The sequence below is a fragment of the Cuculus canorus genome, chromosome Z (assembly GCF_017976375.1).
Source record: "Cuculus canorus isolate bCucCan1 chromosome Z, bCucCan1.pri, whole genome shotgun sequence".
Taxonomy (NCBI): Eukaryota; Metazoa; Chordata; class Aves; order Cuculiformes; family Cuculidae; genus Cuculus; species Cuculus canorus.
The window spans coordinates 7,571,086-7,594,135 of NC_071441.1; the positions used below are offsets into that span (position 1 = coordinate 7,571,086).

At 41.4% G+C, this 23,050-nt stretch overlaps 1 protein-coding gene and 1 long non-coding RNA gene across 24 annotated transcripts in view; one reads left to right on the forward strand and one right to left on the reverse strand.

The window, feature by feature from the left end:
• MOCS2 (molybdenum cofactor synthesis 2) overlaps positions 1–4,704 on the reverse strand; it is a 43,533-nt gene extending 38,829 nt beyond the window's left edge. For 4 of the 20 annotated variants that reach the window (XM_054053564.1, XM_054053567.1, XM_054053566.1 and 1 more), the window contains exons 1-2: positions 4,331–4,461; positions 954–1,095 (exon numbers count right to left, since the gene is read on the reverse strand). Coding sequence is in view for 16 of the 20 variants with exons in the window: in XM_054053557.1 (XP_053909532.1) it covers positions 224–278; positions 954–1,095; positions 1,224–1,293; positions 4,057–4,178; positions 4,331–4,670 (729 nt within the window). In the remaining 4 variants the exon portion in view is untranslated. Of the gene's footprint in view, positions 1–45; positions 279–692; positions 849–949; positions 1,096–1,223; positions 1,294–4,056; positions 4,179–4,330 lie in introns of those variants that run through there. The other 16 variants (XM_054053558.1, XM_054053557.1, XM_054053560.1 and 13 more) reach the window with 16 other exon arrangements.
• A 5,339-nt stretch (positions 4,705–10,043) lies between these two features.
• Positions 10,044–22,504, forward strand: LOC128850544 (uncharacterized). 4 transcript variants are annotated; one of them, XR_008447976.1, is made up of 6 exons: positions 10,055–10,174; positions 10,795–10,836; positions 16,103–16,192; positions 16,277–17,200; positions 18,828–20,544; positions 21,711–22,504. It is a non-coding gene; the product is annotated as an uncharacterized LOC128850544 (long non-coding RNA). The 4 variants fall into 4 exon arrangements; XR_008447974.1 differs by lacking the exon at positions 10,795–10,836 and having other exon boundaries at positions 10,044–10,174; XR_008447975.1 differs by having other exon boundaries at positions 16,103–17,200.
• Positions 22,505–23,050: the final 546 nt, after the last annotated feature.

A 23,050-nucleotide genomic window follows, 5' to 3' on the forward strand; every position in this document is an offset into this window, starting at 1 on the left:
GATGCCTCAATTTATGCAGGAAACATGCACAATCTACTTCCTCACCCCAAGAGACCAGTCTCCATGGCAAATTCACTTCTCAGTAGACTTGCTGAGAGAATATTAAAGGCAAACATCAAGAAAGGACTTGTTTTTTAATGCATGCAGGTTCCTTCCTGGTAGGAAAGTCTGGTCCTGTAGAACGAAACTAGAACAAGTCTGAGGCCCCAGTTTAACAGTAGAATCAACCAGCATGGACTACTGTGGTAAGACTGTCAGCTGCTCCTCTCTGTCTTATCCTGAAATCAAATACAGTTTAAAACAGAGATTTCTTTAAAACAAGAGATTTCTGATAAACACGGACTAGAGCTCTAATCACGCCACTAGTTACACCAAGTAGAAACCAGTAATAAGTTCAACTAAGACTGAGGAGGAAAAGGAGTGTTTTAAGCAGCAGCAATGGAACAGCTACAGTAAATACATGGACTGGCACCAAAGAAAAAGAAAAAAAACCCCAAAACACAAAAATACACATACAAAAAAGGTACTTTTAAGCATCAGTCATTCCTTTTCTGTATCATCTTTTCTGTTAAAAAGTGGCAGGATGTTTTTCATTACTATCTTTTTCAGGCAAGCTGGGTATCGACTGGTAGCCAGAAACAACAATGAAAGAATAACAAGACCTGAAGCCCAAATTCAAAACAATGCCTGACCTCTCTGGCAATTTTCTTCCATTTACTGCAGATGTGCTAATCATTTATTGGTGCATCAGCCTATAGTTTCTGGTTGCCTCCAGCAGGAAATGCAAGTTACACTCTCTCAAAAGAGTAGTGAAGTGGAGAAATAGAATTACAATCACATCTCTGGACCTAAATAAAAAAAAATATTGAATATTATACAGAATCCACAAGGTATTTTAGCACAGTATGTATGACACTCCACAGAAAATGAAGCAAGAAGTGATACCTACCTACCGATCCTGGGTAGATTCAGCCTCCACTAATTGGTGGGATGATGGCAACCTCGTCTCCAGGCTGCAAGACCAGGAGCTGATCTCCAAGAAGCACGTATTCCTGCCGAACAGCAAAAACCACTTGATCCCGTATGACAGCAAGCCTGAGGGGGATTGACAGGAGCACAAATAAGTTTTTAAATAGAGTGTTTGCATTTAACCATGAGATAACATTAAAGAACAAACTGGCATACAGTCCAGGGCAGCTCAGGTAAATACCACTGAGACTTACACAACTCTGCTTCCAATACACTTCTAAAACTGCAACACCCATCTTCTAATCTTGGATTTTCTTGTGGTGGCTAAGGAGAAAATAACTCAGTATAATTTTCAGAAGTCAGGAATTGGATTTGTCATAAGCCTACACCAGAATGAACCAATGTATACTAGACCCACTTCAGCAGCTTCTAACAAAGAAGTAGGTAACTCAAAAAGTAGCAACCATCCAATTTGGGATTAGAAGGAAATGTTCTTCCCAGTCAGTCTGGTTGGACTAGAGCAAGCAAGAAGCACTGTGGGATGCTGTTTGACAGATCTCATGAAGACTCAGGGTCAAAGAGTTGTTCTTGTTGTATAACCTGACCACTTATGAGGCTTTGGGTTTTTCATACTTACAGGTCTGAAATTTGATACTGATAAGGAGTGGTAACAGAACTAGGAGAGCAGATACTATGTTTTCTGGCAGATCTTCTATATATTTTTTATTTCTCATCTGTGAGAGTCCACAGCTCTGCATATCATAAGGCAAGGAGTAGCTTCCGTGACTAAGCACAATCACACAATGAGTACGGGGGCAACACTAGTAAGACACCAGAAAAAGAATGCCAACATTTTACTTTAGAAGGTGCAGATGTGATAACTGTTATTGTTTCAGACTACAAAATCTGGCACAGACAGTGGAGAGCTGTATTGCCAAGAAACAAGTAGGCACGCCAAAAGGTTACAAGTAAAAATCATCTTATTTCCTACTAGTCAGACAGACAAAACTAGGTAAGGTACAGGCTGAGCGAAACACAGCAGCACTGACTCAGAATGCAGACTAAAGCAATGGACAGCACGAAAGTCAAGCAAGCCACTGAGGAACTGAGCACAAGTAGGGAAATGAAGTGCCCATTAGAAGGATGGGCTCTAATTAATGTCACTTGCAAGTTAATTCATTTGGGGAAAATGGGTGGAACAGAAAAGCATTGTCAAGTAAGCTCAAGCTGCAGTTTGATTACTCATCAGCAATATGAATAGAATTCTGTGGTCAATACCCTACAAGTAAGTTTTTCCAGAGTTTCTCAGGAAAAGCCAGGAGCAGAAGTGTTTTTCAAGAAGGCTGCTGCAAAGTAACATGCAAAATGTATTGCCTCAAGTCATCACTCATAAAAGGACAAAGCTGACAAACTATGGCAAACCAACCAAAGGTGCTGCTCCTGCTTCTGACACCATGTAATAGGCTGTAAAGTACAATACAATACACTCATTCCCTACTGCCTCCTCCCTCAAAACACACTCAGCCACAACTCTCTGTGATGAAAAGGCCCCTGGTCTAACATTTGGTTAGAGCTTCTCATTTGGAAACAGATGCCACCACTAAACAGTTAATTGTTTTCATAGCCTGAGACCAGATCTAATAAGGAAGAGTGGTGCCTAAAGGAATACTTTGATGCCTCAGTCAAAAGAAATTTGGTGCATTCAGCACTAAACCCTGAGGATCTCAACCTCTGTTACACTATACTTTTTTTGCAACACAAGGTGCTGCAAATTTCTCTGTCGGACTCATTCTTGACAGGACTGAGTATCTTTCCTCAGCCTTAACCTAATGAGAGATTTCTGCTGACACCCCCAACGAACACCAGCATTGCAGGGGTCCTTACAGAACACACTTAGCACTCTCTCAGGGGAATACTCCCTATAAAACAGAACCAACGGTGGTTTGGATTTTTTTGAAGCAGAGGAAGATGAAAGGGGCTGAACCTATGTCCTGTGCAAGGGCTGAGTAGCTGGAAGACGGTGGCAGGGCTTCAGTTCCCTTCCTGATCTGCCTTACAGAGTGTGCCATAAGCTCAGCCCAACAGATAACAGTACAGTTAAAAATAAGGGATTTAAAACACCTGCACATTATTGTCAATTTCTTATTTATTGCCTCAGCTGCGTTTGACCTCTCCTTGTGATGCCTCACCTTCTCCACAGCCTAATAACCATCTCAGGTGTTTCCATGTGGAGTAGAGTTACTGCACTGTGGCCCTCCCTGGGGCATGGGCCACAAGTCTTAAACCGCCCCTCAGGCCAAACTTTGGGCTACATTTATTGGACTTAGTCTTTCCTTACATATACATAATGCTACAGCATCCGCAAGCAGCCAAACCACAAAGCACTTGCTGCAGGGTGCAAGATCAAGATAATGTCACTGTTTTTATGGTACTGATACAAGAAACAGTTACTATTACAAAAATGGGAATATCTTTGAATGAAGCTAAAGCAGAGTTAAGCTTCATCTAAGTAACTGTATTTTTTTGAAAGCCAAACAGCATGTCCCTGATAGCATATTTCCTTTAAAACAGTGTTTTTCCAGACACTGTTCGTTCTTTAAAAATAATAACCTCTTGAGTGAACTATGATCTGTGCTGAACAGATGTCTCCTCGCCTGTAATCACCTCTGTTTGCAGTGTCTCCCTATCTCTAACACAAGGTCAGGCAGAGAGCTGGAGCCAGCTCCAAACGAGCAAGAGACCTGACTGTTGTGAAGCTCACAATAAAATTAAAATTAGCCCTTAGAAAATAACAGAATATGTATGAGATTTATGGGAAAACTTTTAACATATTTATGCAAGTGGGGAACGTTCAGTCCCAAGCTCTTGCCTCGCTGCAGATGACTGATGGCGATCACCCTCTCGTGTTGCCCAGGCCTGATAAAGGATGCTCGCTTTCTAAACCTCCAAAACTTAAAAGAGTTTATTTGCCAGCATTTTCGCAATCAAAACTACTGATAAACGTTTCTGCTCCGCTCCAGACGCCTCATCTCCGCTTCCAAAGCCCCCAGCCCCGCCGAGGGCTGCGTGCGGCGGCCTCGCCGGTACCTGGGGTGAAGGCTGACGATCTCCTCCCAGAGCTGCAGCGCCGTCACCTGCCGCGGCACCCGGAGGGTCTCTCGGCGCAGCCCCGCCAGCTCGGCGCTGCGGGCGAAGTACAGCACCGACACCTGCGGGGCACAGAGCCGCTCACCGCCCCGCACGCGACACAACCACCCACCGAGAACAAACCAGCGCCCCGGCCGGCGGCAGAGCAAAGGGAAGAGGCGAGGGAGTCCGTCGCTTCCCCCCTCCTCGCCCCCGGCCGGGCCGCCACACCTACCTGGCAGCTCATGGAGCCGCCGTCCCCGGGCGGGCCCCGCTCTGCGCCGGCTCCCGGCAGCGCCTGCGCCCGGGCCGCCCGCACCGCCCCCTGCGGCCTGGGCTGCTGGCGCGGCCCCGCCGTGACCCGGCCCCGCTCCCTCCGCGCTGTGACCTGGCTCCGCGCGATGGCCCGACCGCAGCCCCGCTCCCCACGCTGTGACGGGGACCGGCAGCGCTCCCTCCGCGCTGTGAGCCGGGCAGCGCTGCTGGCTCGGGATCACTAGGCTGGAAAAGGCCTCTTGGGTCATCGAGTCCAGCCATTCCGATCTGCCACTAAACCATGTCCTTAAGCACCTCATCCGCACGTGTTTTAAATTCTTCCAGGGATGGTGACTCCACCACCTCCCTGGGCAGCCTCTGCCAGTGACAAATGACCTTTTCTGTAAAATGTTTTCCTGATGTCCAGCCTGACCCTCCCCTGGCACAGCTTGAGGCCATTCCCCCTTGTCCTGTCCCCTGTTACTTGGGAGAAGAGCCCAGCTCCCTCCTCTCCACAACCTCCTTTCAGGTAGTTGTAGAGAGCAATAAGGTCTCCCTCAGCCTCCTCCAGGCTAAACAACCCCAGCTCTCTCAGCCGCTCCTCGACAGACTTGTTCTCCAGCCCCTTCACCAGCTTTGTTGCTCTTCTCTGGACACACTCCAGAGCCTCAACATCCTTCTTGTGGTGAGGAGCCCAGAACTGAACACAGGATTCGAGGTGTGGCCTCACCAGTGCCAAGTGCAGGGGCAGAATCACTGTCCTGGTCCTGCTGGCCACACTGTTCCTGATACAAGCCAAGATGCCATTTGCCTTCTTGGCCACTCAGTGCAGCCCCACTCTGGAGTCCTTGCCCTGGCACAAGCGGACAATGGAAGGTGGGAAAGGGCCCTCAGAGGGTGATGCAGGAGCGGAGGGTGAGAGGCCGCGTTTTTTCCCCACAAGCACAGCCTGGGGGTTTGCTGACAGCACATTAAGCGCCAGGTTTGCCTGTGGGCTCCATCCCTAGAGTGTGTGAGTGTCACAGATGACTGCAAACGTTACACATCCCTCACCTCACATGCTCGGTGCAGTTGCAGGGACGCACAGCGTGGTAAGGGTCAAAGGTCCATCAGCAGGCTGGTGCAGGATTTCTGCGGCAGGGCCTGTTTTGGCATGGGGCTCACCATGTATTCCCATGGACAGCTGTACACCCTCTGCAGTTCCTGCGTGGAGAGGTGGCACCGTGGGAGAACGCTGGGCAGGAGGGGAGAGCAGCCTGGGGCAAAGCTCACAGCCACTGTTTGCAGGGCACAGCTGTGACTCGAGGCCGTATCCTTCTGGATGGCCAGGGCTATGCCAGTGCTGCGTGTCCGCCCATCCCTGTCACCTGTCAACAGTAAAAGAGCTGTCCTTCTCTCACCTGAACCAGGGGCAACTCTGCAGTCATTACCAGCAACACAGTTTGTGGTTGGTAATTGTGATTCGGGCAAGTTGTCTGGTGGAAAACATCCATCCTAGCTAGATACGACACTGTCAGCCAACGAAAAATGTCTTCAAATGAAAATGACTACCCACTCATTTCAAAAAGATGTCTGAGGAAGGAAACAGACCTTTCTACGTAATAATTCTTGCCTCTGAGGTGCAAAGACAATGAAAGTAAAAGTGATAAAGTTTTTAAAAAAAAGTGCAACAGAAATAGCATTATTTCCATAGAACATGCATTTTGTAGCAGTTGCCCAGCACACCATGTCATAATCCTCTCCTACAAGGGACAAATAAGTTATTTTTTAAAACTGTATTCTTTTGTTTGTCAATGATTAACTGCAGTTACACACTGAACTCTTCTTAGGACAGCATGTGTAAAGTGAATGAAACAATTGCTGTCTTTTTTCTCTGGGCTGTGTAATTTTGAATCTGTACATCTTAAATTAAATAGATCACTTTGACAAGGTGTGTATGATCCAGCCAGTATCTAACAAGTGGCCGGAACATTTTTCCCATGCAAAAGTTGCACCACAAATGTCTGTCCCTAGAGTGAACTGGGGGAGCTGGGCTCAGCTGAAGCTAAAAATTAGCCTCTGAGCCCAGAAAACAGTGAGTTTTGACAGATTTATCTGGACATTTAGGGTTGAATTTAGAATTAGGTTTACTATGGAAGAAGGAGAGAGGAGTCACAAGCAGTGAATCTCTGGATTTCGTTTGAGCTCCAACTAATGACTCATCTAGGCCAGTTCTTGAGTATTTTACAAAGGACGGATCAGTCTTCAGCCCTGTGTTGCATGACTTTGTTAAAGGCAGAATTTGTGCCTAGAAAGCTCAGGAATAGAGTAGGATTTGTGACTCTGGTAATCTATTAGCTATGTTCTAGAATCAATAAATAGAATTTAAAAGTTCTTAAACAAAAGCAGGAATCAAGGTGAGATGTAATATGAATGTCTAAAACAAAATGCTCCTAAATACCTCTTCATTCTGGAGGTCTTTTCTTCCAGAAGCACCAGTCTCAGCAAGAGGTGCAACTAGTACACTGCTTGGTTTGCAAGAGTGAGTTTTATTCAGATTAGGGTTTGTTTGTTTGTCTAGCTTGGTTTTTTGCTGAGGGGGGAGGGAATGCAGATACCTACATAAGATGAAATGAGATATTTCTATAGTTCAGGAGGACATGTGTTAGCTCTTGTAGAAACTGGAATTTCAAAACCATCTGCCCTAGCTCCACAAGATTTTCCCTTGAAGTATTTTCTGGTTTGGATCCATCTTTCAGGAACTCTTTTCTTCTTGCAGTTTTTGGTTTGGAGTGTAATTGTGAGTAGCTGCAACGTCTAACATCTAGTTCCAAGAGTTATTTATAGAATCTTATATTTTGAATTGAATCATGTCCTAAGCCATGGGGCCTTTGATTTAGCTAACAGGTGTGTATACATTCTCCCACACCAATATGTATTCTAGCATCTCAGAATGTATTTCTTTTGGATTAAGCCCTCCAGAGCACCTATTTCCTGTTCTGCTTTTCAGCATTTCTTTGTTTTAACAATGTTTAATCTGGAAGAAGTGCACACCTTACTGTATGGAACTCCGATACACCACCCAAATTAAGAGAAATTCAATTCTAATAACGTGAAGGAGAGGCGAGTGATTAGGAGTTGTTATTCCTATTAATTTCTTTCTTATCGTCAGCGAACTTTGAACTTAGAATCATGGAATGGTTTGGATTGGAAGGGACCTTAAATATCATCCAGTTCCAACCTCCCTGCCGTGGGCAGGGACACCTTCCATTAGATGAGGTTGCTGAAAGCATCATCCAGCCTGATCTTGAACACCTCCAGGGCTGGGGCATCCACGACTTCTATAGGCAACATGTTCCAGTGCCTCACCATGCTCACTGTAAAGAATTTCTCCCTAGTATCTAATCTAAATCTTCCCTCTTTCATCTTAAAAACATTATTCCTCATTCTGATACTGCACTCCCTGATGAAGAGCCCTTCCCCAGCTTTCCTGTAGACCCCCTCTAAGTACAGGAAAGCTGCTACAAGGTTTGCCCGGAGTCTTCTCTTCACTAGGCTAAACAAGCCCATCTCTCTTGGCCTGTACTCCTATGGGAGGTGCTCCAGCCCTCTGATCGTTTTTGTGGCCTTCCTCTGGACTTGCTCTAACAGATTCATATCCTTCCTGAGCTGAGGACTCCAGAGCTGAACACACTACTCCAGGTGAGGCCTCACAGGAGCAGAGTAGAGGGGAAGAATCTCCTCCTTTGACCTGCTGGTCACACTTCTTTTGATGCAGCCCAGGATGCATTTGGCTTTCTGGGTTGCAAGCACACATTGCTGGCTCACTTCAAGCTTCTCGTCCACCAGCACCCTTAAGTCCTTCTCTTCAGGGCTACTCTCAGTCCATTATCCTCCCAGCTTGTATTTGTGCGTGGGATTGCCCCAGCTGAGGTGCAGGAACTTGCACTGGGCCTTATTGAACTTCAAGAAGTTCGCACAAGCTCACCTCTCAAGCCTGCCAAGGTTCCTCTGGATGGCGTACCTTCCCTTCAGAGCATCAACAATGCCACAGAGTTTGGTGTCATCAGCAAACTTGCTGAGATGCCCTCAATCCCAATGTCCATGTCTGTGACAAAGGTGTTAAACTACACTGATGCCAATACCGATGCCTGTGGAGTGTTACTTGTCACCAGTCTCCACTTGGAAACTGAGCAGTTGACCACAGCTCTCTGAGTGTGACCACCCAGACAATTCCTTATCCACAGGGTGGTCCATGTCTTTCCAATTTAGAGAGAAGGATGTCATGCAGCACAGTGTCGATGACTGTGCACTGGTCCAGGTAGATGGCGTCAGTTACTCTTCTCTTATCCAGCAACACTGTAGCCTCATCATAGGAGGCCACCAAATTAGCCATATTTGTCCTCAGGAAGGCATGCTGCCTGTCAGTATTCACCTCCTTATTTTCCATGTGCCTCAGCAGAGTTTCCAGGAGGATCCACTCTGTGACCTTGCTGGGCACAGACATAAAGAGAACTTGACGTTCTAGCTGTATTATACCCAGACGCTAAGCTTACAGTCTAAGGCAGGGATTCTGCAGTGTGCGGTTGAATGGAAAGAACCACAGCAAAGTCAATGAAACTTAAATAGGTACACTGATCCACTAGTCCTAAGCTGGTTTTGCTATAACTTATTGCAAAAATTGGTATAAAATGTGACTAGATGAAGTGGAAATAAACAGAGGAATGAACTGAAGACGTATTGTTAATCTTTATTTCTTTTTAGCAATGATTTACTTAATATCACTGCAACAAAAATGACTCTCTGGGACAGGACTGTGAATGTCTAACCTCTAGTGGATTTTCTGTTTCCCTTTGTGTTCATTTTAGACCTTTTCTTGGGACTGTTTGGTATAAATCATGAGTTAATGCTCTAAAGCTCAGATTTATGCTTAGGAAGTCTTTGGAGATCTTTTACTCTGGGAAGAATTTAAGTTATGTTAGTGCTAGACTTCAGTGCATCTGTTATATACCTGAAATGTAGATATTGATGCATAACACTGTATTTAGAAGAACAGACAGAATTCTTTTACTTTGAGTTTCCTGAAATAACTAGGAAAAATGGGAATTACCATGATCTGGAATAATCCTTCATTAGCTGCTGTACCCTTCATTTGTCTTAGGCAACCAACCACATCTGAAGTCTGTTTAGCATTAACCTCCCACTACTGAGTTTATTTAAAGAAAAAAAAAAATACTGCTTGGAATAATCTACAAGGATCCCAAAGTGGGACAGGTATAAGAGATATGTCACCATGAATTCCAGTCATTCCACTGAATTCAGGTCTGAATTTGGCCTCATACATGTCAACACTGGTAATAATCTGGAAAGCATCTCCTTCCTATTTTGGGAGGAAGGAGAGCTGTTCCTTGAGATTCTGTGGTAGAACAATGGAGAGAAAAAGTGAAAATATCAATCTGTCTGAGGCACTATGACCTCTAGGATTCCTGTGTGTGAGGTATATGTGGCCATTTGACCAATGTCTTTAACATTCCCCTTGGCACTCTTTGAAATTGTCTGTTACAAAACAGATGGTGCAGTAGTTACTTTTTGAAGGGCTAGAAGACCATGACCACATCTGGAATTAATCTTTAGATCCCTAAACCAATAGATCACCCAGTTTTAAGAGGGCCTTCCAATATAAATGCATTGCACAAGTACAGAGAAAGAATACACAACTTTAAGACACAGTATAAGCAGACTGGAACTATAATTCATAGGCACACAACTTTTTCTCTTCTACTGTCTTATTTATGGGCAAGTATTTTCTACAAGAACTTCTTTTTATTTTCATTGAGTAACAGCAGTAAGTATGTAACTTCTTAAATGAGATTTTTTTAAAAAATCCGTAATTTTTCAGGTTTTCTGTAATGTGTTTTCCTTTTCTGTGGACTGCTGCAGTATTCCTAAAGAGATGACCTCTTTCATTTTTATTCTGTCCTTTGCCCAAAGGATAGCTAAAGGCTGTGTTAAATCAGCATGCACAGAAGCATCATTCAAATAAAGCTAGCTATGGAGATTTGGATGATAATTAAGCAGTAAAACACATGCTCTGAAGAATGATGAAAAAGGGCATTAGGGCATTCAGTGATGATGCTAAGGTAAAAACTGTTTCTGCAGTCCTTGATGCCAAGGGAAAGCACAATTTTTAACCCATATAACCTCATGTTTTAAAATGCTTGGTGCTGAACTATCTAGCTAATATTTGATCTGGGTAATCTAAGTAATTGAAATACAAATGTGTTGTTGGTTATTATGGGAAAAAATATTTAAATGTGAAAAATTAATTACTTCCTGCAAAGGCCCTGAATTTGTGTAACTAAGTAGTCATGAGGGCATAGAATTATGAATGCTTTAAAAGTATGACTAAAAAGACAAAATTTCTCTCCTGTCTGTAGTATTTCACTGGGCTTGTATCCTTCTCAGGTCTTCTTTTGTAAAGCAACTGGTGACATGAAACACCTGCAGGTAAATAATACAGTGCCAGTTTATATACCCAGTTTATATAATATATATTGTTGGCCCTCTAAGTACAATAATGTGTAGGAATTTGAAACATTACAGAAGGTAATGAACATTTCATAGTACGGTTATGGTGAAGCCAGTGGAATTCCACAAGAGTTACTCTGATCTGTGGATGACTGATGAAAATAAACACAATCTCTTTACCCACCAGTTCAGAATTTGGGCTTTGATGTAGACACTTGTCATATCAGAATACAGACTGCAGCTATTCTACCAATCAATTTTTTATCTTTGCTCACCTTGAAAACTGGAAGTTTTGCTAAAGTTTTTACTGAATTTCAGAGTAGTATCTTCACTTACCTCTGGAGGAACACATAGCACAGTCATGACAGGATATTCTACAAATGGCAGTCTGTCTTAGGTTTAGAGTTTGGTTGTATCACATGATTAATTCTTTCAGTGTCTGTTAAAGTATTCTACTTGGTTTGCCCTCAATCTTTTCCTTACATTTAGAATGTAAAGATTATATAGTTGTAGAATGCTGGGCTTGTATTTAAGCACCTTGATTGATCTATATTTAAACTTTAGCATTTTTGAGTCATAGAGTAAAAAAATGCGTACACTTTTATAAACACTCCAGTGAGTTAGTGGCACAAGAGACACCAGGAGTAGATCTGCACTGACACTAGCCAGGAGGTTGGCTGCAGCTTGTGTCACACAGTGTTCTCCCACCTACCTCTTTGCCATTTACGGAGGACCCTTGCTGACAGTCTGCAGGTGTTCATCATATAGTCAACATATAAAACTGAGTCAGTATTCTTATTGAAAGTAATGTATACAGTTAACTCACTTATTTTGCACGTTTCTAGAAAAATATGTCTGGACCTTGAGTGAAAATGTCTTCCACTGAGGTTGATCAAACTAACTATTCCCACCAGCCTACATGACCCATGCATATTCAACTCTTCTCTGTGTTGGCTGATAACTGGAATGTTTTCTTTGTAAATAAGAAGGGCATTTTTTTCAATAACTTTATATTATCTTAATTTTTTCCATAAAGTTTTTATTATCTTACATTTTTTCCAAAGCCTGGAGAAGGTTGTGTAATTAGTTCTGAAAGCCAGTCACTTGATAAGTTTTACTTTTTAGTATGAATCAATAGTTTTGGTGAAAGAACTAGATTGTGTCTGTGCAGTTGAGAATGAGGTCAGTTTCGTACTTCAAATTTACGTTAAGAGCCATGCTATATCCGGGCGTCCACCTAGGGGATTCTGCTTACAAGTAATTGATGTGGGATTGCCTGCACTGCAAGCGAATAATGAAAGCCTATCTTAAACAAGCTACCCAAATTCTGTGTGCAAAACCGACATGATAAAGTTTCTATGGCTTTGTTTTGACTAAAAGTTTCACTTTCTTTTATGTATAATGACAAACATGTCCACATGAGGGCACCAGCTGACCTCTTATTCTCAGATAAATACGTACTCTATTTCTGAAATGAACATGTCAATCAATGCTCATTCCCTCCTTATACTTGCAGAGCAAGAGTAAAGATTGAACTGTTAAGTGTTACAGTTCCCAAATTTTGTTTTATTCTTTTTCAATTCTTAGGGCAGCAATAGTTTTACTCTCCTTAAACTCTACCTTCAACAGAAATTTTGAAATAAATTTTAGTCACATAGAGATGTGGGAATGTTAAACTTTTAAAAGGAATACACTTAAAATGATTTTTTATCCTGGCTGGATAGTGGAATGTAAGTGAACTTCCATTAAAATTGGTAAAGCTTGTTATTTCTCAGCTTTGAAAGGAGAAAAAAAATCCAAAAGTTTCAGCTTCATTTTCATTAAATCCACAAAAATGTGTATTCAACACCCATTCCATTTGTAGAAGTTACACAGTCTTTTAAAGAAAGCAAGGAGTAATTGGTGCTTTACTCTGGGTTTGTCTGAGGATTCAGGACCAAGACTAGCTGTCCACTTCTTTTCCCTGCTGAAGTCCAAGAACGTTGACCACTGTACAGGAACAAATTTTCCTTTCCTAGCTCCCAAAATGACAGACAATCAGAAGTGGAAAGACTTGAGGCTTCCTTCAGGGGTCAGCAGGCTGCATGCTCTATGGAGGATGTAACAGTATTTTAACTGTAGAAGGGAGGTTATGCAAGCAGATTGCAGGTGAAAGGAAACTTGTCAGGAGCTTCCAAGATGCTTCAGAGAGTATTCACAAAAGCTTTTTTAGCTTAGTGAGGCCAATCTCCCTTAACTCTAAGCAGTGGAAACCCATATGCTATTCCAAAAGTGATTCAGAAGAATCAAACTAACTCCTTTTGCTTGCCCCTGGCTGAAGCCTATTTCTCTATTGACTGTTGGGGTCACCTAGAGAAACCAGCCTCTTGGGGCTAATCTTGGTCTTTGTGAATACTGTTCTGGTGACAGAGAAGCAAAATACCATTATTTAAAAATTAGAGATATCATGGTATAGTATATTCCTCTGGAGTGAGGAAAGCCTAGGAAATTTTTTTCCATAGAGTCTTTCCCACTTTATTGCAACTCAGATACATAGACAGAAGCATGTTTCATAGCATGAGAACAAACTTGATCATTGGAGGAGACATTAAAGGACTGGAAATCCTAATGGCAAGTAGTGACTTCAAAGAATATTTAGGTGTTTTTCCAAGAGAAGGTGGTTATTTGGAAGTACAAGATCCTCTCTTTACAACAGTACTTTAGTCTTACAAAATTTATAAAAAATCCGCAAGTGACTATTTTGGGAAAGAGGAAGAACTTAGTGTCCTTAAGATCCCTTCCTGCATCATCTATGCACTGAAAAAGCAGAGTTCTCCTTGCAAGTGTCCACTGCATATAAATCAGATGCGTGACAGAAAATGTTATGGTATTTATGTGTATGGACCTGTGTTTTGGTATATTGTTTTGGCACCAAAGCTAAATTATTTCCTTTCTTCAGCTATTATCATGAGAAATGCAAGGAGTGATGCTTGTTTGTTGTAGGCCTCAGCAATACCTCTGATTTCTCAGTGACTCCTGTTTGTCAGCAGAAGGGATGAGGGGAGTGATAGTTTTTTTCGTTGCCTTTTTGCACTGTTTCTTTTCAAAGGGGCTTTTAAGGGGAAGTAATCAGTAGAACCAGTAAGTGTTTTAAGTCTTACAGTGAAAAGATTCTGGTTGATCCATAAGAACTTGTTCAGCTGTCTAGAAGGCAGATTAGGTGAAAAGCCTGATGCCTTGAAGATCCTGGAAGATGCTAAAGATTCTGGATAACTGATTTTAACATAGGTCAATTAACCTCAATTTAGCTCAATATAGCTGATAATCCCTAGATGGGAGTTGTTTGACAGGCTGAGAGAGTTGGAGTTGTTCAGCCTGCAGAACAGAAGGCTCCAGAGAGACCTTATAGTGACCTTCCCGTGCCTGAAGGGAACCTACAGGAAAATTGGGGAGGGACTTTTTTTCAAGGGCATGTAGTGATGAGACAGAGGGGAATGGCTTTAAATTGGTGGGAGGAGATTTAGATTAGACATTAGAAAGAAATTCTTCTCAATGAGGGTGGTGGGGCACTGGAATAGGTTGCCCAGGGAAGTTGTGGATGCACCCTCCGTAGAAATCTTCAAGGCCAGGTTGGATGGACCCTTGAGCAGCCTGGTCTGGTAGGAGGTGTCCCTGCCCTTGGAAGGTGGGTTGGAATTGGGTGATCTTTAAGGTCCGTTCTAATCCAAACTATTCTATGATTCTATGATATAGGAGAAAATTTCCATGTCCTCAGATAAGATGGTAAAGCTAATGATGCATAACAGGGAATCTGAGACTTTAGTGTGAACACTGAGACAACAGAAATAGTGCAGAAAATGTAGTTTTGTTGCTGAGTAAAATCCTGAGATAGTTGGTGGCCAAAGCACTACAGGAGTGTTCATAGCTGAGGGGAATTGTGAAGCTGATAACACTCTGCGTGCCAGGATCCATTTGGTGGGTGTGAGTCACAGCCTCTTGAGTCTAAGTGGTACTGACAACTCACAGGAGATTTCAAAGGCATTGCAGTAACTACAAGAACTAAGATAAAAATGAGAAGTAAAAGGCTATAGGCTGAAGCTGCAGTGCAGAGCACTGGCAATACTGACTAAATTAACAGTGATTTTTGTAGGAAGCTTCTGAGGTGAGGTATGTCAGAAAGGATGGAAGTTGTTTGACCTGATTTTAGCTGTCCAGGTGTTGCTTAACCAGCATTAATTTGTTGCCTAGGCTTCTCCTGCAGTTAATGAAGAGGTAGAGGCATATTCAGAAAGCTGATCAGGTCTTTCACACTGGCCTAGTTTTGATACTTATCCTGGCTAAGGTATTGGTTGTCCAGAGGCAACTGTGGAGTTTCACTGGGTATAGAGGGATCATCTTTGACTAAATTAGACATCTAGACAGCTAAAGCTAATTGGAAGAGTCCCATCACATTGTAGGTTGTATTGTGCATTTGCAGCTTGTGTCCAAATAGTGTCTTATAGTTCTAAATTAAAAGGTTTTAGTCATTGAAACCTTTCTCATATTTGGTACCTGGAGACCCAGGTACTACAAATTATACCAAAATAGTGACATCAAGGTTGACACAGGAGAAAGCAGTAATGTAGACAAGCAATCTGGATGCGAAGTCATGCTTTTGCACACAAAGTGCACAACCAGAGTCCTTGTACAACTCTGTGATGGCTCTGAATAAAAATGGACAGGTTGTAACTACAGAGGTCATGTGTGGTATTTTCCTCTGCAATTTTCTTTTTTAGTAGACTTTCAGTGAGAGCATGGATCTTCCTGTATACTCAGTTTCTTTTCCTTTGCGCTTCAGTTCACAAGTGGAAGAAATTGATTCAAATGCACCGTAAAACTGAATTGAAATGTGTTAACAACATGGAAGTTGTGTGATACAAGCCATAAAGTCTTGTCAAGGCTTCTGCTTTTCCAGTGCTGTATTTGGAATAATGCTATTCAATAATTAAAAATAAAAGGAAAACACATTGATTTGTTTATTAAAAGAATAATCCTCCCACTGGCAAAAGCACTAACATGTTTTCCATGGATTAACTCAGATGACTTACCAGGTATCTTTACCATGGAGATCAAGTAGTGGTTTAATTGATAAAGATATTAGGGCAAACTGCAGTTATGGCAATATTTTTCCAACTTCCAGGTAAAGCTGAACATGTACTAGTATACATTATATTTGAATAGACTTACAGTGTTAAATTTTATTCTTTTTTTTTTTTTTTATTTTCAGGTTAAGGCACATCCGAGTTGTGTTTCCCCTGCATGTTTCAATGTAAAGACAGTCCTCTGGACTCTCCTTCCTTAGTTTGGACTTTTCCTGGTATCCTTGAATTTTAATACATATTTATACTATTTTATGTTATATATGTACCCACAGCCAGGGAATTTTACCCTCTTTTTCTAGACTGCAGCAGGACCTGGACACATTTGCTACCGAGTGGTGTTTGCTCTGAAGGACAGATGGCAGCAGTCCTTTTTCCTCCACCTTGCGAAGAGTTTAGATACAATGCAGAATGCTTCACAAGTGGTAAAGGGACTGACCATAGCAGCTAGAGAGCAACATAGTTTGTAATGATGTACAGCTACTTTATAGGGCTCTGGAAACTGCAAACCTGGGCCTTTTTTAGGTAGCTAGTGTCCTTCAATCAACTTCTGCTGGACTGATACATATGGAAAGTAAATATTGGTTAAAATAAAGGAATGCTCCTTTGGATTTCCATTATAGAATCAAGAGTGGAACCACTATTGAAATTCAGGTTTTCCTGTCTGGACAGAATTTATAGCTAATCTTAGGAGTAGTCTTATCGGTTCCTCTTAAGGCTATATATCTAAACAGTGAGATGTAAATTTAATGGGAAAGTTTGCAGCATACGATGTCTGCTTAATAAATGAAGTGTGGTGTCTGCAGGCTTGTGTTTGTGGTTATTCACAGGCTTGAGTTTCACACAGCTTTAGATACTTTCTGCAATGAGGATGTTTACAGTCTCTTTTGAAGAATTTGCTTTTACAAGTCTTGTCCAAATTCATGATACTCTTAAAGTATTGCAGATACCCTTTTTTTTGAAAATGCGCAGATACACTTCAATAAAACTGATGCTAATGATTCCTGGCCTTGTATAAAAAGGCTAATGAAAGCACTTGAAACCGTAGTATGTACATGTGTAGCATTTCTAGTTCCATAAGCTCTTTCAGGTAATATAGCCAGCCTCGCCATCAGACATGGTAACTGCTGAAAACCCTCTAGCCCCAGCCAAAAAAGACCTTGCAACAACAGTTTATCGGTTCAACAGGCAGCTGCATGGACATTGATGCCAGCTCAGGAGAGAAGGTACGGGTGGGAACAAGCAGTGAGAGGGTGGGATCATTTCTTTCAGCAGCAGTGCGGGGTTACTGCCAAAATAAACTGCTCATGGGATTACTATAACAATGATATGTAAGTAAACGCTCACACTGATAAAGTGTTTTGTTAGTCATTCACAAATTTCAGAACAGAAAAGTGAATCCATATTTCGGAGGAACTTCAGGTGTCCAATACCACAGTATAATTGTTCTCTTGATGTTAAAATAAAAAAAAGATGTTAAAATAAAAAAAAAAAAGTTAAAAAATTTGTGCATTACAATGGGCATGCTGTTTTCAAAGAAATGAAAGTGCAAGTTAATGAAGTAAAGTGCATTTCATCTGCTGTCCATGGACTCATCAGCTAGCTAATCTACATAGGTCAGTATGCTGATACCTCCAGAAACAGGCCATGATTGTAGACAGACCTAAGCCTGGTTCATTGGAAGTAAAATTGTCCTATATGTGGGGAATAAGTCTAGACCCTGTGATTGGTTTGTCAAATTAAAAACTCACAAGTGTTTAGTTGAACTAAAGAAGTGATATTTGAAGTTATGAGGAGAAATCTCTAGAACACCAAGTAAACTCATACCATTAGCTGAGGGTTTATGGATTACTCAACTAATCTGGAATAAAGCTTTCCCTGTAAAAGTAAACTCTCCAAAGTAGAAATTGATATGGAATTTCCTTTGGGCTCGGTACTCAGATCTCAGACCTGGGAAATTAATGTGATCTATAACAAACCTAATAGGGGCTCAAATTCTGCACAGCCTCCTCCAGTGCCCCCAAGGCAATCATTCTTTTCTTCAGTGCTTCTGTTCGTACTTTTTCTTTGGTAAAAGTATCTTGGGAATGCTTCTCAGGACTGCAGGAAAATGGCTCTTTTTAGACCTCTCCTCCTGGATCCGCATCTCAGTTTTACACAGCTCTGGCATCAGTCCAACTTTAAACTGATCATGCCCAATTTTAGCTTCTTTATTTTTAAGATAGATTAATGCACATGATATTACATTACACACAGAAATTAATATGGTTAGTGGGAACCTGTAACTTACAAGCCTATAGTATCTCTGAGTTTTCTCTTTGGATCTTTCCCTTGGATTTGAGCAGAGAGGGAATAGAGCTGTTTGTGATTTCTTTTTCAAAGAAAAAGAAAATTGCTCAATGTAGTCATGCTTATTCTCTGCAGCAAGACAAGTAGGAGTTGTTAGTTGAAAGACTTAGTTTTACAATCCAGTGTATGTGTGTCAAGGGATCTAGTGTACGTGAGGAACTGTGGTTTGGGAATCACTTCTACTGTCTTTGCCATTTTTTACTCTCTTGGTATGTGACAATCCTGGTTTGTTGACTCTCTTGGGATCTCTGAGATTGTGAAATTGAAGGTAACAGGGCCAGAATTATCTGCACATAATTACTGACCAGTCTCAATATAATTTATACCTCATATGTACCATATGCTTTTCACAAGTCTCTTTGACCTGGCAGAGATAAAGAGAACACAATGCTTGACGCAAATAACAGCACCGCTTTAGCCATACACGCAAGCTGTGAAGATGTCTCACCTCGACATTGCCTATGTATGTTACTGAAAAAAGATATGTCTTTTTGCTTCCTCCAGGTATAGATCCTTCTTCTCTTTGGTCTCTTCAGGAAGCTTAGGCAAGTTATAGCACGTTGCTTTTGGCAGCTCTGAAAGAAAATTCACATCCTCATATTTCAAGACCAATACCTGAAAGAATTGTATGTAGATATGCCACGTATTACCAGCACATGAAGGAGATAGAGCAACATTTTCAAGAATAAGGATGTGGGATGGAAAAGCAGAATATCTTTCTTTCCAAGAATTTGCATTAGCATGTTTCTACATATTTGTCTAGAAATTTCTTGGGTTCTGCCTTGACCACTATCAAAGATGTTTTATTTTTAAAAGTCACACTGCTGGGGCTTCAGAGATGTTGCTGCAGTTTAGTAAATGCAGAGGAAAGTATCAAAGCTTTAACTATTAAAATATAAAAGGGAAAAATAATGTAAATTGTCAAGAACGGATTGTGCTTTGTTCTGAAGGAACTGAAGTACTTCAGAGTAACAGTATTTTAAACTAAGCATTTTCCAGCATATGAGAGTTTTCACAGTACTGCTACCCATAAAGGAAACTTTAAATATGATGAAAATACGTAAAACTACACTAGTAAGTGTCCTTTTTAAGACTGGTTTATATAATCTCATTGCCATACAGACTAAAGCACTCTAGATCACCATAATCTTAAAGCTTAAAAACATCTCAAGCTAGGAAGAAGGCATGGCAGCACAGAAGTCCCAAGGAACAGAGCCTGTAATCATTCATGGAGGATGTGACCCAGAGGTGTTCCCAGGAAAAACAAAGCACTCGGATGACTTTGGCCACACTATTAAGTAAAGCATATATGCTTCTGCAGAAGAAACTCATATATAACACCATTCTGTCTGCAGATGAGGAATCTGGACGGGTATTCACTGATGTGTGCTAGTCACTGACATCTGCTGCAAAACTGTCCCATAACTTGCACGCTGTTGTCATTGTTGTGCTGGGAATTCAGTAGCTTTTCCCAAAGCAGGGAATGATGATGGAGCTCGCCAGCTTCATTTCACTGAGCAGTCCCAGGAGACCAGTACTGGTAGAATGGAGAAATTTGCAGAATATATGACAAGAAAATTGTAAGTGCTCATAATATGCATTTATCCACTTTATAGATTTTGGAACTATTTCAAGTTCAGTACCCGTGCTTGGTAAAATTTGCAACAGGGTAATTGTCATAACACTTGCATTTAACTGTAAGAGCAGTATTGGGGCCATTACATCAGTGTTACACTTAGTCATGGAGAAAGAACAGGATAGTTGCTGTAAACAGTCTCAGGAAACAGGGATCAATGGCAGAATCGATTTAAACTGACCCTGATAGTGGAGTGGTCTCATCACAGGACTCTGCAGCCAGGGCCCATTAAAATAATAATTTATTTTCCTTGCTGTTTTTGAGACACTGAAACTTTTTCAGCCTTGGAACAGAATGAACTGCGAGGAGTGCAGTTGTTTTGAGTAAATATTCCCAGAATTTCAACACACCGTGGATGGCAATGACGTCTCTTTTGATGTTTGTTGTCCTAATTCCAATGCACAACGCTGAGTGTAAAACACCGAACTGCAGGTTACTCTGCAACAGATTTATGCAAAGAAAACAAAAATCTTACTATCTCTGTTATCTGCCCCTTTTATTTTGATTTTGATCTTGTGTTTCTAGAGGTCCCCACTATGCCAGTTTCTGAGGAGGCTGCTCTTCCAAGGACAACTTTCTCAGGAGGTAAATGGAAGAATAATTCTGTAACATACATTCTTACAGTTTCCAGAAAAAAATCTTACTTCTTAAATCTCTTCCAGGAAAAGGTTTAGCTAGGCTTGATTTATATATATATATATATTTCTTTTTTTAAAATTTTATTTTTAATTTGAGGAGCAAGCACTGGCCTCTGTATCAGTTAAAGATAATTGCACACCTGCTCTTTCTCTGGGAATTATCCCTTGAAGATGCTAAGGAAAATATCGTCACAATGGGATTGGGGAAGCACTGGAACAGGTTGCCCAGAAGGGATGTGGAGTCTCCATGCAAAACTCAACTGCCCAAGGCACTGAACGGCCTGACCTGACATTGAATGTACTTCTGCACTGGGCAGGTGTTTGGGCTTGGTGATGTCCCCAGCTCTCTTCCGGTGTCAATTCTTTGATAAATCTAGTATTTTGAGAACTTCCACAGAAAGTGCTAATTTCTTCAACTCTTCCACTTCAGTCCTCAATGGATCCCTGTGCTCAGGACCACATATTTATTGCCTGCTCAAACTTTTCAGCCCATATATCAGCCCTTATTAATCAGTAAAATAAAATAACTGATTCTGGAGGAGAAAATGAGAGAGCTAGAGGATTTTTACAAATTAAAGGGATATTTAAAAAGTGGGAAACTTTTCTTAGGAACTTAGATAAAAACTGAATAATCTTGGTCACCAATAATAGGAGGTGAATTTCTCTTCACAAAAACCACTCTTATAGCAGCGTAACAAGGTTTTCTTGAATGGGATTAGCAATGATCCATGTATTCTTGAGATCAGACCAGGTCGCTGTTCCCTAATGGCCTGGATGCCAATATACTTCTGTGTGCTTGCTGTTCTGACTGCTATTTCACATGGTCAGCAGTATTAAATATTTGCCATCAGCCCTGAGACAGGAAAAAACCAGCAAGTTCTCATTTTTCTTCAGCTTATAAATGGTCTAGGCTTTTTCTTTCCATCCATGTATTTGGTTTGGACCACAGCTGGAACTAGCCCAACATTCAAGGCTCTTCCTACCTGGATTTTTTTCTTAACCCATTATGTTGCATACTATTCAGTTGCAGAAAATGTCATTATTTGTGTATGTTCCTCAGAGAGTAAGAGACCTAGTTCCACTACTTGACTCTTTTTTGTGGGTTTCTTTCAGACCTCTCAACATTTTTTTCTTGCTTGGCTGAGTCACTGGGGATGTAAGAAACAAAGGCCGGCACGTTTTTTGCCTGTAGCACTGAGCAGCGCTGTGGCTTCTCTGGTTACCATATGTCTCAACATGCAAATGCATGGTGCCAGCTCATGCAACAACATGCGCTACACTACTGGCTGGATAAAAGAGTCGTACAGTATTCAGCTGCATCACTTTCTTGCCTGCAGGTCTACACTTTTTCCTCTCACTCTTCCTCAGTTTTATGCATGTAGAGTTAAGGTTTGTGGGGCATGAGCTGAATGCAAAAGTCTGATTCACCCAGTTTAACTGAGGGACTTAGATTAGGAGCTTATTTGCCCTAAGCTACCTTAATAGTCTGTGAGAAAGATGTTTCTTTTCTTGGGGGGGGGGTGGGGGTGGTGCGGGGAGAGGGACACAAGTTAGAGGTACTCTGGAAAGATTTTCCTTTCTTTTGCAAACAGGAGTTAACAAGGAATGCATTGCTAATTAAGGCACCTGGCCAGATGACTGGAGTTAGATGAGATTAAACTTATCAGAGTGCAATTGCTAAAAAGGACAGCTCTAATACCAGACAGTCAAAGCAACAACCTTATTTTCCTAACAGCCCCTCAGATTTGGCCTGTTTAACCTTTCCCCAAGGGTTCTAACAACAGTGTTTAGGTTTTTGTCTTAGAGTTTTTCTAGTTTGTCTCTGAATACTTTTGTCTGTGATGATTCCACTACTAACCTTGTTATGATACCAGATTAATTTAATAAATATCCACCTAGAGGTGAGCTCAGCCTGAACATTTGTGTGTACGTTTGTGTGTTTATCTTTGCCTCTGTGTGTGAGGCTCATTTCCAAGGAATCCAAACCTGGATCCAGATCCAAAGTCCTCAGATGGTCCCTGTCACTGCAGAAGGCTAAACCAAAACAGCTGAGCACAACTTTGAAGACATTTAGATTCTAAAACCTGGTCCAAATGACTTGAATTCCTCTCCTTCTCCCATCTCTTTAATCTAGATTAAAGATACGATCTTGGGCGCAGAAGGAAAAAGAAAAGGGAATATCAACAGTTGATATTAATTGCCCTCTATCAATCCCTGAAGAATTCTCAAGACATTTAGATAATCTGCTGTGAGTAACAACTTTAATAAACTAAATGTGAGAATGAAAAAAAGTCAGTGATTACAGCAGAGTTTAAACATCACATCGGATAAGTAACAAAGACCTTTAAATGTAACAGATAAAAAAGATAACAGTAAGCAGAGTGAAGAAAAGAAAAAATCAAAGCTTTGTCCTCAGTGCCATAGAGGTCACATGAATCAAATAACTCTAATGT